Source organism: Lepidochelys olivacea, assembly GCF_965140295.1.
Source record: "Lepidochelys olivacea isolate rLepOli2 genome assembly, chromosome: 4".
NCBI classification, from domain to species: Eukaryota; Metazoa; Chordata; order Testudines; family Cheloniidae; genus Lepidochelys; species Lepidochelys olivacea.
In genome coordinates this window covers 24,454,103-24,469,404 of record NC_140414.1, presented here as the reverse complement: position 1 = coordinate 24,469,404, position 15,302 = coordinate 24,454,103, and the positions used below count along the sequence as shown (strand labels likewise).

The window sequence follows — 15,302 nt, the reverse complement described above, 5'->3', positions numbered from 1 at the left end:
TAGTCTCTAAGGTGCCACAAGTACTCCTTTTCTTTTCATAAATTTCTGTTCTTGAAAGACATGAGCCTTATTCTGTTTTACCCGAGGACACAGTAGCTATTTGGACTCCAAAGTCGTTTGTCACTTTAAAGAAGTTAGCCGGGGCTCGTCCCTCTCCAGGGCGGCGGGGGACCACACCACCTCACTACAGTCACCAAAGTATAAACTCTTCCTTATTTCAGAGGTAATCAGTCTTCCCTCACTTTGCCCAAGGCCTCAACAATTGAAAGAAGAAACACAGCACATGCTAGGTGTGGGAAGAGCAGTGGAAATACATCTTGTCAAAACTAGCCAGTCTAGGAAAATACTTTATTCCTTTCCTACCATCCTAAATACTTGGGCCTGAACGCATATAAATCCTCCACAGCTCGTTAGCCAGATGCATCTCTAAAGCATACTTATCTGTAGATAAACTGGTTATTTTAAAGGGTCAGGGAACACTCAACACATTCCATAGTGGCATCCTGAGAAATGTTGTCAGCCACCACAGAGGAAATCTGTAAAACTGCTGTCTGTTCGTCCATTAACAGTTCTTTTTAAAGCACTATAGACTTGACTTTCACTTCCCTGCAGAAGTATACTTTGGCACAAAGGTGCTCCAGGTATCTGCCATATACAGTGTAAGTTGTTTAGGTAGATATAGTGGAATATAACAAAATAAGAAGTGTTGAAGGTGTTTATATTAAATCTAATAAGAATTTAGGGTGATATCCTGAATCACCTCTGATTCTTTAGCTGACACAGCTCTCAATACAAATTACCAGTCCTAAAGGCTGTGGGGAGTTATGACTGACTGCAGTATCTTCCAATGGCCATTGGATAGAGGCCCTAGAGCTTCATGGATCAGTGTCCAGTGCCTCTGGTATTTACAGTAAGACAGACACTGACAAAATATCTTGAGGAGAGGTCAGTCCTGGAAAGAAAATTAAGGGGTAATACATTTTTTTGTATTCTCTGTGTAAGCAAGTGAATTCAAGTACGGTGTGGGCATGTTACAGTACCTTTTTCCAGGTTAGATTTTGTTTATGTATAAAATAGAGATTGGAAAATTGCATTGATATTTGGCTGTCACAAACACTAATGTAGAGATCTTTTATTTGTTTAAACAGCTGTCTATTCTTGCCAAGTTTGGCTCCCCACAATGCACCTACAAATAATGCTGTCACAACAGGTCTTGTTGATGGTGCTGTAGTCAGTGGAATTGGAACTGGTAAGTACATACAGCTGTTTACAATATTATATATTAATGACTGTACTATTTAGGACTGCTGTATTGCTCTATTAACCACAAAGCGATAGCAGAATGTATTCGCCCCTCTCAAATAGTCTAGAGCTCTTCTTATATCTTATTTATATACTTTTCTATTGCTTTCTACTGCATCAGCAAAAACAAATAGAAAATGTAGAAATGTTTTACAGTGAAAGATTTTTCAGCAGAAGGTTGAACTGTGTAAAAGGAATGTATGTGATACAAATGTACTGTGGTGTGTGTGTGTGTGTGTATATCTGAACACGACATAGTCAAATTTATTCCTTCAGAAGACACATGTTAAGAGAACATTAAGATTGCAGTGTTAAACAACCAAAATTCAGGAAGTGCTATAATTTAGGTCACACATACAAACCTAATTGTTTGTGCAATAATCATTGTTGCATCGTCACAATACTGTTATTTATTCAGGATCCCAGCCTCCCTCAGTGCATAGAATAAATGGTACTGAAATAAAACAGATGTTGAAACATGTATTATTTTGGTCGTCCCTTTTTAAGGAGTAGACCTCTGTCACATGTGAGCCCTGATTCAATTTTCATTGTAGTCCATGGAAAGACTCCTATTGACTTCAGTGGCAGTTAGCACAGGCCTTCATTGTACATCATACGGTTGGTACACTTACAGCTCAATTCTGCTGTGTTGTACCGCTTAAATTGAGTTAGTTCATTAACTTCATTTCACTAGATGTACTACAATCTACACTATTGTAATTACAGAGTTAGCCCAGAGTGGGAAACGGATTCATAAGACTCCTGTCTTAGTCATGAGGTACCCCTAACATTCACTGACAGAATACTGTCCAACCTGAATGAATCAAGAATCCTGTGGCGATAGATAACTGCATGTGACAGAGTTAAGAATGCACATCTATAATATAGAACTGTTTAGTAGGCAGCACTTAAATTCTCTTCTTTTCCCTGATTAAAGGACTTGCTTTAAAGAACTGCCTCATTCAATGTGAACTTTAAGAGATCAAATGAAATGAGGTAAACCTCATACAGATAGGCCCTTTGAGGCATGAGTCACCAAATTCCATACACATTCAAGCACACTACAGCCTTTTCCTTTTAGAATTTTTTTTTGTACAGCAGTCTCATAATTAAAAGTTTCCCACCTGTGGATGAATTGTAATTTTTTTTTTGTAATAATTATAGCCCTGTCAAATCAAAACAAAGTTCACTGTGACACTGAAAGTGCCTAAGGACTGTGAGCCTGTCAAATTTCAATTATTTTTTCCGAAGAACTGACGCTGAGTGTTGGGGGCAGGGGGTTGAGGTGGGGGAGAGGGAGTTTTTTTTATAAACTGGAAAAGTGAGCTCTTTTCCCTTTCCTTATTCTCAAAAATAGCTAGCTGTGTGTGTGTGTGTTAGTTACCCTCAGCCAGAGAGCAGACTTGTAAAATGTCAGCCCAGAAAGCGAAAGCTTATAAGCAACTGCAAAAAGGAACTTCAGAATGGAAATGCTTGTGCAACCTTAACTATTGCTGCTACAACTATAATCAAATTTTGTTTTTTTGTTTTAGGGGAAAGGTTTTTTCCTCCACCATCTGGTTTAAGCTATTCAACTTGGTTTTGCATTGAGCATTTTAGCACACCTCCTAATAACCATCCAGTCAGACTATTTACTGTTGTGCGACGAGCGAACTCTTCAGAGCAGCACTATGTATGCCTTGCCATTATCCTCTCAGCAAAAGACCGATCACTAATTGTTTCAACTAAAGAAGAACTGCTTCAAAACTATGGTAAGAGGTGTGCTGTATTCTCATATTTTTGATAGTATTATGGAGCTATGAGAATAGTTAAGTTGATGTCTAGGTATTGCAGCTGATGGAATTTTCACTGAAATATTTCTTTCTCTAAATGACTTTTGCAACAAATGAAATGCAAAGCACACTTCTGTTTCTCTGTGAATTTTTAAGGGTATCTTTGAGAAGTTGGTGTGTGCATGTAAATAAAATGACCACCAACTTCGGGGTACAGATTTCAGGGAGGAGAACCTCACCATTTTTTAAAGTCTTTCTGCTCCTAAATTAACTAATATGTTCACTTCAGACTTCGTGCTGTGAGTCAGAAATGCAAACCTTACTACCATTACTCTAAAAAAGCTAACAAGACATACAAAGGTTATATATATAAAAAAGAAAAGAAGTGCTTGTGGCACCTTAGAGACTAACAAATTTATTTGAGCATAAGCTTTTGTGAGCTACAGCTCACTTCATTGGATGCATTCAGTGGAAAATACAGTGGGGAGATTTATATACACAGAGAACATGAAACAATGGGTGTTACCATACACACTGTAATGGGAGTGATCAGGTAAGGTGAGCTATTACCAGAAGGAGAGCAGGGTGAGTGGGGGAACCTTTCATCTTGGCTATGCCAATGTTTTCTGGCCATTTGGAAGAGATCAACCATTTACCTCCAGTCTTAATGTTACAGTCATTCTACAGAAGTGCCTGCAGAGGGCATGTGGCCTCATGCACTGTCTGTGACTGGGGGTGTAAGGGTAATGATAGGCATCTGAGTAATTAGAGTTAGCTGTCTGTATTGATACTCTTCATAACTTTTAAAAAGTAGCATTATTAGATATGGAAGCTGCTATTATATTTTCCTCTAATTTTAACTATCTTGAAAAACATGCTATAATTAAACCAAGTGTAGGGGAATAGCCAAGGTCTAAAGATTCTGCAAAGAAAGTTTTCAACCTAATTTCAAACTTAATTTATATGAAAACTAGAAATTACCTTGAGTAAGAAGATTAAATGAGTGTTAATGTAGAATTCTTTAGAACTTATGTGAAGATTGAGCCAATAATGCTTGTAAATTCCTAGTCTTCTAGAAGAGATGATTAAACTTAAAAGGGACAACTTTCAAGGCTGTAAATGTGTAGTAGAGGTTAATGGTTCAAAAGTAGGTTAAAAGGTATCCTTTTAGCATTGAACTCAGATGCTATGAAAGGGTTGATTGTTCTCAGGTAGGTCTAACAATGTGATTGTCTTTTAAGTGGTCTTGAAACAATATGAACAGGTAATCCAGACTATGGACACAAAGTAAATTCAGCTAGTTACTAAAAACTTATATTATTCCCATTGGAGCTGCATGCATTAAGCACTTTCATGATCTGAATTACTTGTAGAAAGTTGAGCAGATCATACTTTGTAGTATTCCTCTTTTTTTACATTAATGTCATATTCATATTGTTACAAATGTCAGAAGTTCAAGAAATAAAAATGAAAAACTTAATAGCCATAACACAGTGGGTTCTAAAATTCTTCAATCGCACAAGTATTGTTTTATACCTCTGTTTGTGAGACTGTAGACTCTTCTTGGGGGAGAAATATATCTTGATAAATTTGTATAATTGCTTTTGCCTGCATGTAAGCCAAACTTGAACATTTCAAGCTTCAAGTGGTATGTTTCTCACTCTTCCAAGAAGTACTGGATTTGAAAAGGCATTTTCAGGGAAGACCTGAAGCTTTTTGACCAGTTACAAACACTGTTGTTTAATTGGCTGGGAAAATCTGCTCTGGTAAAGTGTCACCCTGCCATTTTCTGATGATTGGCTAGTTGGTGTTGTAAAGTATGAAGGAAATAAGTACCTAAGAACTGATATAACAAGCCTGCCAGAGGTTCCAGTTTTGAAAGTGGTGATGGTATTTTGGATCAAAGTGTTTACTTGAGGATTCTTTTCGTAATCAAGAATTGTGTACCCCTGAAGTGTTTGGCTTGTGAGAAACAAGTTTGAAAAAGATGGTGTGTGTTTACAAGTTATTTCTGGGTCACCTGGGTTTTGTCCTTCTTTTTCTTGAAATCTATAAGGAAATCAGAGTTTTCCCCAGATGCTGTCGCTAAGGTGAGAAGTGAGTAGGTTCTTGCCTGAATAGACAAAGATGAAAGGAAGGCTGAGAGAACTCAGTTTCTATTAAGTTGTTGCCTGGTAGATGAATCTTCAAGGTTTTTTCCCCCCTCTAGATCTAAAATAGAGCTTGAAGCAGTGACTGCATAAGAAGCTAGTGTAATTGGGTCTTGGGAATTGTTCATGCCTTCCAAAATTAAATTTAAAATGCTTGTTACACAAAATGAGCAATGTTACAGTTAAAGTAAAGCACATTCAATGTTTTGAAAATGAAATCAGCAGTTCTTTTTGAAGAGTTAAGAACTAGGAAAGAGCACAGTATAGTTCTGGTCCTGCTAAAACACTAAATTGCAGTGTTAATTTTGGCAAATTACTTTATACTCACTGGCTCCCCAGATATAAATTGGAGATAATAAGTCTCATCTATGTTACACAGACATTTTGAAGATTGATTACATAATATTTGTATGGAATTTTAAGTAATTATTTTATAGTTTTAAATAAAATTGATACAACTAACTTATTATTTTCATTTATACTTGGCAAATTTGCATTGAACAAGTCTCAGATTTTAAGACAATTTCCAGATTGAAGCAAAAACTATTCAGGAAATTTTTCCAAATTTTGTACTTTTCCAGTGGCCTTAAAGTTCTGATTTATACTATTTTCTTTCTGAATCTCATGAAAGATTAATGAACTGTTATTTCAAGGTTTCTCAAAATTGAGGGTTTTTTAATTTGGCAGTTCCTTTTTCCTCTGTACAGTAGAAAAAGAAAAAAAACTCACTAAAACATCATCAACATTTCTGAGAGAACCAATATCACAGGTCAAAGTTCCCTATGACCTTATGAAAACTCCTCATCTTTATATGACTTGGTCACTAGTTAATCCATCTCTTGTAAAGTTTTTAATGTTGGTCCTTCCTAATAAATTTGCATAAGATTAATTAGGGTGGGATTTTCAAAATTGCTTTCCTACTTCTCTTCCCACTAGTCAGTGGTAAAACTCCTCTTGACTTCAGTGGGATTTGAGCTGGGACAATGTTGAGCAATTTTGAAAACTCCACCCTTAGTACTCATACAGAAAGTACTAGAGTCTTGATAGTACATCATTTTGTGTCATTTATGTACTTCCACAATGAAAGTGAAGAAAAATATTGCCGCAGGGAGATAGGGCTTCAAGTTACTATTTCAAAGCAGGTAGGAACAATAAGAGAAATGAAGTCAAAAAAATTAATCAGTGCCCTTAGGATTTTCTTGGATAAAAAGTAAAGAAGCATAAGTGCAGAAACTGTTAAAACTAATAATGCTATACCAATTTCTCTTTCTGCAACTCTGTAAGGGAATTTATACTATCAGACTCTGAAAATACATGCTCAAAGTAAACTTGAAAAATTCTGTGTTCACTCTTTCCATTTTAATTGAAAGTAAAGGAATATTTGATTTACTCAGATCATGTAACTTTTTATTGGGTTTTTGGTTGCCTTGAAATATATTTGCTTTCTGAAATGTCAACCTTAATTTATTGATTTATACTATTTTAATGTAAAGTCTAAGGAAATAGAGGCGTAGACTGTTATGATAGCCACCATTTCCTATTAATAGTCCTTTCTTTTTAGTTGATGACTTCAGTGAAGAATCATCCTTCTATGAGATTCTCCCTTGTTGTGCTCGATTTCGCTGTGGTGACCTCATAGTGGAAGGCCAGTGGCATCATCTTGTTCTGGTGATGAGTAGAGGCATGCTGAAAAACAGTACAGCTGCACTTTACCTTGATGGACTGCTTGTTAATACTGTGAAGGTGGAGTAAAAACTTTACATTTTACCTTGTGTTGTTCCAGTAGGCTTATATATTTTCTTTTACATTATACTGATGTATTTTACTTATGCCCATGGCAATGGAGCATCATTGCTTCCAAATAGAGAAGACTTTTTCTAAGTTCCCTGCGTCATTCCTTATACACACCATCTGTAACAAATGAAGCAGGGGGTTCTACAAACATCCTCCTTCATTACTCAATCTTGATTCGGTCCTGCTACTATTAAAAGGAAAGAGGTAAAAAGCAAAATCTATTATGTGCTTTGTAAGAACAATCCCATCGTTCGTTTTGATAGAATTTGAATCCTGAACCTTCAGAACTGCAGCATATCTTAAACTATTGGACTAACTACATTAGACCGCAGAAGGCTGTTACCCCAGGGAGGGAGTGGGTTGTTGAGGCTACGCCCTGGGTCTGAAGTTTAATGGGGGGGAGCTTGGCCCACTCTTGCCTTTCCTTCTGGGAGACTTTGCCCATGTGGTATCTTCAACGGTGGGAATGACCCAGTGGGACCATATGTTGGGTTCGGAGTGTGGTGTATTCGGGAGGAGTATTTATAATGGAAAGCATTAGGCAATTTAAATAGAAGGATTGCAATAAGCAGTCCTTGCATTATTTTTTATTGAGGGGTGAGGAATGCCTAATTGTACAGGTCAGGAATTTGATACCCAAGTGACTAAACTATGAAGCCTAAGACAGAGTAGCAAATATCAGTGAGGGTTTGATCCTGCAAGGTGTACTAAAAGTTCTTCACTTCGTACTGAAGTCATTGGGACTGGAGGGAACTCAACACTGGGCAGGATTGGGCCTCAAGGGAACTGGATCGGTATTGAGGAAAAGATGACATTCCTTCTAATAGACCTAAAACGCTACAGGTGAAACAATGTTTTAACTATAAACATATGTCTGACACTCTGTACTAATCCTGCAAAATGAGGAATATAATAGTTTTGATGAACCTCAGTATTTCATACAAATTATTACCCTTTTTTAATCTGATGATTTGTCTATGTTCATGTAAGCGTAACCCACTTTTCTCATTTAAGATGTTTTTTTCCAGCTGTATGAATCTAGTTAATTTGTATAAAATAAAAGATGGCAGTTTTTGTGTTGTTTAAGTAAGGGAGAGCTTAGTTGCACGGCACTAGAACAAATCTCTTGTTTAGATTCTTCCGTGAAGTGAGAGATCAACATTTCAGCTTCTTTAAGCCTTCCAGATTGGATTTATATGAATGCTATAATGGTGTGAAGCAAAATATTCCTGATACAAAATTTGAAAGAAGCAGAATTGAAAGAGCTCTCTATCATGTTACTGAAAAGAGAAAATGTGCAAAAAAGCTTTGGAACCATTGTAAAAGGGCAGTCTTCCAAAAATGTTTTTCTTTCCCAGAGCCTGATGAAACTTCCAGGGTATAATTGTAGACGTATGTTTGTGTGCTACAGAATCTGTTTATCTTCTAAGCAGTTCTATTTTCCTTAAATGTAAATGCCAGAGTTTTGCATGAAGCTACAATGATGAATTTGAGCAGGAAATTGGTTGATAATGGCAGTCCTTACTTTAAGGATTTTATGTAAAGACCTCAAGGGTCTATAGCAAATTGTAGCATTAAATTTCATTTAGTATACAAATTTGGAGACCATTGTTGCAGACTTTGTTCCATATATTTAAAAAAAACCTTTGTACTGTATATTGGGAAGTACCTGTTTAGTGGTTGCACTTACTGTATATGGGGCAGTGTTTATTCCTTAGATCAGAAAGGCAAACTTATTTCTGTTTCCCTGTCACTGGAATGAAATAACCTTGCTTATTTGTGCATCAGCATGATCAGTGGTGTGAACTACCATTGCTGTTATCTTAAATTTTTAAAGAATAAGTGCAGGGATCACTAGAGTATAAAATATGGTTATATCAGAAATATTAACTGTAATTTTGTGTTCTAGTGATTTTGTCTGGCATGTTAGGCTTTCGTTGTTTGTTTGTTTGTTTTTTAGACTAAAGGTACAAAGATAAAATGGCGATGAGAGCAATAAAAGAGCCAGTAAATAAAACAATGAATCTAGAGTAACTTCTCTATCAGTGTGTAACAACTTCAAAATAAGCCAAATGTTAGGAGTTACTTGTGTTCTTTAAAACTCTTTTAGAAAGAGCTTGGTTATGGGACATAGCATGGCCATAGGTGCTGGAACTATGGGAGGGGAGGCGGGTGCTGCAGCACCCCCAGGTTTTACGCAGGGCTCAGCTTCCTCCGGCCCCGAGGCTCTGCTCCCGCCAGCCCCTCACCCGGGGCTCCACGCCTGCCCCCAGCTGTGGTTCTAGCCTTGGCCCCCTTACCCCGTCTGCATCCCCCCTCCTAGAGCCACAACCCTGCTCCCAGCCGCAGTTCCAGGGGGTGGGAGAGGGAGTGCGGACATTGGTAACTGGGGGAGCAAGGTAAAAAGAGGCCTTTGCAGTTTCACTGGCTTTCAGCACCCCCACTATGAAAAGTGTTCCAGCACCACCGAGCACGGCCCTGCCACAAAGTCAGTGATCTTGTGCAAGTTACTTAACTTCTGTGTTTCAATTTCCCTTTAGCAGCATAGGCAAAATTATCTCACGAGGATTAACTAGTTAAAGTTTTACATATCTATTTGAACACATTAAACACTTCTAAATTTTCAAGTTATTTACTTTCTTTTTGTGACAGCTTTGTACTCCTCCTAACAGCTTTGTCACTTGTTTCTCTTTTACAGCTTCACTATGTTCACAGTACCCCAGGCGGGTCAGGTTCTACTAATCCACCCGTAGTCAGCACAGTTTATGCCTATACTGGCACACCACCTGCCCAACGCCAGATCTCCTCCCTGGTTTGGCGTCTGGGACCAACGCATTTCGTAGAGGAAGTCTTGCCTCTTTCAAGCGTTAGCACCGTTTATGAGCTGGGACCAAATTATGTTGGAAGCTTTCAAGCAGTGTACATCCCATGTAAGTACAAATACATTTGTTGTAAATGATTTTAGGGAGGATTATGTTTTTGGATCTTTTTTAATCCCGAATCTACCCTACGAACAATGAAAGCCCCCCATTTACTTACTGTTTGAGAAAGGTGAGGGCCCAGCAACTCATAGGAAAAGGTGTTACTATGAACCAAACTCTTAAGAGCTCAGAATTACCTCATAATTATTGTTTTAACATATGGACTGTAAATAAATTATTGGTCTCCAGCATCAATATAGAATATCATAATTCTTTTAATTGATCCACTGATTTAAACAAAGTTATATTGAAATGTAATTGCTTATGGTGCCTAAACATAGTTCAACGGAGAATAAAATTACACTGGACAAAATGTAGTGCATACAAAATTATTACCGGTTTATTGCAAACAAAGGAGAGTAATGGTTACATTGGTATTGTAACCATTTTTTGAGAGTTCTTTTTGGAAATAGAATGTGGTGATGGTGTGGTGATCGGAAAACATGGTCACTTGATTTCAGAAACATGTTGAATAGCTCTGTCTGGAACAGCTCAGACAGTGTGTTCCTCCTCATTTGCTCTGGCAGGATGATGAACAGCCATCATTCAGGATTTTTCTACTTTGTAGAGCTCCCTCTTTTGCCTCTGCATTCAGATTCCTACCTCACTGAAAGCAACATGCAGGAAGGAAATTTCCATGGCTACCTCTAATAGTCACAGAACTCTCAAGCACAAAAGGCTAAAGAAAAAATGAAAAACCAACAGAAAAAATCAAGCGTGCTGCTTCTTACAGTAGTTTTTTCCCACAGCGACCTTAACATTTTTCTGCTGTCACTGAGAAAAACCTCCATTATCTCAGAGGAGTAAGGCAGTGGGTGAAATGAGCTGTGACAGACAAAACTAACCACAGAGCTTTCCTGAAGGACGAAAGAATCTCTCACGTGATCCCAAAGGCTGTCCCAAAAGTTAGAACAGAGACAGCATTTGAAGTGGTGTCTGGAGCTGAGGACAAAACTCAGTCAAAGAGGAAAGAAGCTCATCTTAGAGGCTTTCCAACCAGTTCCCAAGATTTGAGGAATCCTTGTTATAGACCTGTTCACAACAAAATTCAGTGTCAAGTGCTCCTTTTCCTGGCAGCAGGTATCCAGACCCAATAACTCTAGCTCTGGATCCATTTGCTATTCCATTAATCTTTTCTCTAGATTACAGTCCTCCTGCTCATGTGGTGAGTCCTAAAGAAAACTGCTCAGCACAAGACTTCTTAAAATCTAGTTGCCAAAAGTGACCAAGGCAGGGTTGGCACATGGACCTGCTGGTGCAAGAAGTAAAGATCCCTATGCTCTTATGCAAAGAGCTTATTCAGTAGGGTCCAGTGATGACTCAGACCCAGGACTCCTGAGTCTCTTCTCCCATCTCACTGAAGCTAAGCTTCTTCATTGGGGTGTTTTAGGTTGTACTGCACCCATGAAAAAGTGACCACTTTCACTTTCTTCCTGTACAAGCTGAGTTTTTCCATGTGATGGAAGGCAAAGATTTTTTTTTTCTATCCAGCTAGGCAGGCTAGAATGTTTTTGTCAAAGGCCTAGCCACTTGTTCCTTTACTGTGAGCTGTGCTAAGCACTGTAAGGGGTTTGGTAGATTGTACAACTGTGGGGCCTTCTTCCTTGGTATCAGATTTCCTGAAGGGTAGGTGCCTTTTTCTGCCCTCAATCTGGTTAACTTCCCAGTGCCTCTGGATAGTCTGAACCTGTATCAAACTGCCTTCAGCCCGCCCTTTTGGCAGATTTGCATTTTTCTCCCTGAGGCTAGTTGTTGGAGGCCAAATCCTTTACCTAGGAGAACAGGAGAGCTCTCTGTTTTCCTGAAATCCTCTATGTTGGGTCTTGCAGAGAGATAAACTGGTCTCTGTAGGTCAGTGCTACTCAAAGTGGTCGTCCGTGGACCGGTGCCGGTCTGTGAGCAATCGGCTACTGGTCTGCGCTCACATTGGGAAAAAAAATTTGCCAGTCCCCCACATCAGATAGCTTGAGAAGCACTGCTGTAGGTCATTTGCCCATCATATATTTTGCCAATAGTCATGTCCCTCTTTCAGCTAACCAGGATGCCTTCTTTCTAAGTTTCTGTCCCAGTCTGAAGCCATAAAGAGAAAAACCTGGTGCAGTCTGGACCCCAGAAGGGTCCTCAAGATACACGTAGATTAGAAATCTTCAGGGAAATAGTCTTCTATTCACTGTCTTGGTGGGTTAAAGGAAAGACCTCCAGGCATCAAAATATGTCATGAACAAAAGATCAAGTCTGGTATCCAGGAGGCTTAGGAGGCCACGGGAATTCCCTGTCAGGTTAGTTTTAGAGCCTGCTCCAGTGGAGCCCTAGACACTTCCTGACCCAGAGAGAGGAGACATTAAGTGAACAGGATTTGCACTGCACTTTTTCACTAGGTATTGCAGATGCAGCTCTACCACACAGGAGTGGAGCAGAACTTTGTAAGAAGCATCCCCTTCCAGGGCAGTGGATAAATGAGTCATAGGTCATTTTTGCCCTTCTGACTTCCTCTGGGCCTTCAGCTCCCTCTTCTAATTCAGCCTTGGATCTCATTCTCTTTTCCTAGAGTGTTTTTCTTAGCAGAGGTACTGTCATGTTGTCGCAAACCAAGCCACAGATAAGCAAATAATATTGCTGTTTACTGGCTAATTTGGTTTCCATGGCTTGATCACAGCAGTGCATATTCCTGTTCTAGTGATTTTTCTAAGACCAGGCTTTCATAACAGACTTGCCTTCTTAGCAAGGTAAGTAGGGTGGTCTTAACAGCTCTCTTTCAGGTCAGAAAGAAATGGGGGAAACAGCCTGACTTGGTGCCCATCTTGACTGAATGAGGAGGGGGAAGCCAGAAGTTGTATTGTTGGTCACAGACAGCAGACTGGCCATTAAGGATTAATATAATTTACCTTTGAATAGGAAGGAAAATAAACATGTTTTTAATAATAGGGGCAAGTTCTATGACTTCTTGTATGTACAGTAGGAGTTTATATAGTGCTGTTGGATGCTAACTCTACCTTTAGAAAGGTTATTCATAGCCACTGAATTTATTATTGGAGGCATATCTCTAGTGTAAAGTGTATTGCAATTTTACTTTTAAAATTTTCTAAAGAAAAATAGTTCTGGTTTTAAAATAAGTTTTTCTTATCTTAAAGGTAAAGATTCTAAATCGGAAGGAGTCAGCCCATCTCCAGTATCTTTGGTACCAGAGGAGAAAGTCTCTTTTGGTTTATATGCACTCTCAGTTTCTTCACTTACAGTGGCAAGAATAAGGAAAGTTTACAACAAATTGGATAGTAAAGCTATTGCCAAACAGGTATGTTAGAAAATACATGGTATTGACTTCAAAATTTTGCTAGGTTAAAAATGGTCTCAGACTTATAATTCTATATATTTTCACTGTTAATTTTTGTTTTTAATTCTGTCTGACATTTGGGCTCTACGCTGCTGTGATAGCAATCACCTAGGCCCAGATTCACAAAGGTATTTAGGCTCCTAATTTCCATTGAAATCTGTGGAGGTTAAGTGTCTAAATACCTTTGTGGATCTGGGTCCTATTTACTAAAAATGTTCTCTGACTTCATTTTTCTCTTAGGTAAGTTTTTTAAACTGGACTGAACCATTTTATGGGATGATGATCTTAGATGATCCTCTCCATTAGAATTACTAATGACTGTTTTATTCCTTTTTTCCCTTTGTTGCAGATGCTCGTTATAATTCCCAATGAAAATATTTAGGGTCATACTGTAGAACAACAAAGTTGATAGTAATGGAAGTAAACATTACTAATGGCCCGATCTTCTGAATGTGCAAATGTGTGGTGTTCCACTAACCCTCATGTGCATAAATGTTTGAAGGTTCTAAGTTAATGTCATGGGGGCAACTGCAGTTTTGACTAATTTCCTTTACTTGGAGCAAGATGATGTCTCTAATTTTTACTCTGATTTGTAAAACTGATAGTCGGTCTAACAAATGATGATCTTAGCTAATTTAATTTTTTTAACCTGTCACTGAATTGATTACTTATGGGACCACCATTTCTAAGTGTTGTAATTTGTTTCATAGAAATAGGGTCAGTGGAAATCCTAGGTCTTGTCCAACTTCTGTGATAAGTTATCTCAGTGGCCCCTTTGGGTTATTTGAAAGTTAATTTTATTTTTAAACCTTATCCATTCTTTACCATAAAAGAGAGAGAAATTGTCACATCTGTCACAGTTCAGGGCAGCTGCATCTGTATTGCCCCTCAGTAATCCAGGAAGCGCACCCACTATTAGAGACCCAAGTCCCCAGCCGTTGCCTTTCTTGGAGGGAGACCTGTGTCTCTCTCTCTTCTGACTGTAACATTTCCAGGCTGCATGGTTCCCTGGCTTCACAGCAAAAGACCATCTATGTAAACAGGCCTGCTTGCTTCTCCTTTCAGGGATGATACACAGTGTAATTGACATCAGTTATAAAGTGTCACACAGCACTTCCTGTACAAACATATTTATTCTGAAGGTATAAACAGTACAAAAAAAATTATTAAAAACAATAAAAGAACCTACATACTTGCTAATAAGTTTACCAGAGATTCACCTCTCCCCTCCCCCAAAGGGGTCTGTTTTGTTTCACTAGTTCAGAGCAGTCTCAGCTGAGAACTAGCACACACGAAAAGTTAGTAGTCCAATCTTTATTCAGTTCAGGGGTGTTTGATCTGGAGTTTCCAGGAGCAGGTAATCAGTAAACAATAGGTTTTTTTGTCCCTCAGGGCATGGCTTCCAAAGAGTGGATTTTGAAGTAGATCAGTTGCATTCCCCTCATTCCTAAATATTTCCTAGGAAATCCAGTTCACACATAGTGTCCCCAAAAATGCTTTAAAATACCTAATATTTCCCAGAGATTGCATTAATCCTTCTTGCTCCTAAAGAAGTTCTATACAGTCCCACAGTAGTATGCAAACATTTGCATTTTCAATACAATGGGCCCTTAAAGGTATTAAACGTGATTCAAAAAGGTTTAACTTAATTCCATAAGGTTTACCCAAATGTTGCAGGATACTGTCGCAGAGGCACAACATCATTTTCAGCAATAGCAAAAATCTTCTGACTCAATCACTCTCTTTCATGGTATTTTGTTCAGCTGGCTGTTTCTTCTCATGAGAATGCCACGCCAGTGAAGCTACTGCACAACTCAGCAGGACATCTGAATGGACCTGCACGCACCATCGGTGCAGCTCTGATAGGATATTTGGGTGAGATATTTTGATGTTAATGTGTGTTTACTGCATTAAATATTTTTGATTTACAGTATATAGGAACAAAGGTCTAGAAGGTGGATATGATTAAGTA

At 38.5% G+C, this 15,302-nt stretch overlaps 1 protein-coding gene across 2 annotated transcripts in view; it reads left to right on the top strand.

Moving 5' to 3' along the window:
• Window positions 1–15,302, top strand: part of WDFY3 (WD repeat and FYVE domain containing 3) — a 261,096-nt gene that overhangs the window by 137,868 nt on the left and 107,926 nt on the right. For both annotated transcript variants that reach the window (XM_084627016.1, XM_084627015.1), the window contains 6 exons: window positions 1,149–1,249; window positions 2,835–3,053; window positions 6,786–6,967; window positions 9,717–9,948; window positions 13,131–13,291; window positions 15,094–15,205. In XM_084627016.1, the coding sequence (XP_084483142.1) occupies window positions 1,149–1,249; window positions 2,835–3,053; window positions 6,786–6,967; window positions 9,717–9,948; window positions 13,131–13,291; window positions 15,094–15,205 (1,007 nt within the window). The remainder of the gene's footprint in view (window positions 1–1,148; window positions 1,250–2,834; window positions 3,054–6,785; window positions 6,968–9,716; window positions 9,949–13,130; window positions 13,292–15,093; window positions 15,206–15,302) is intronic.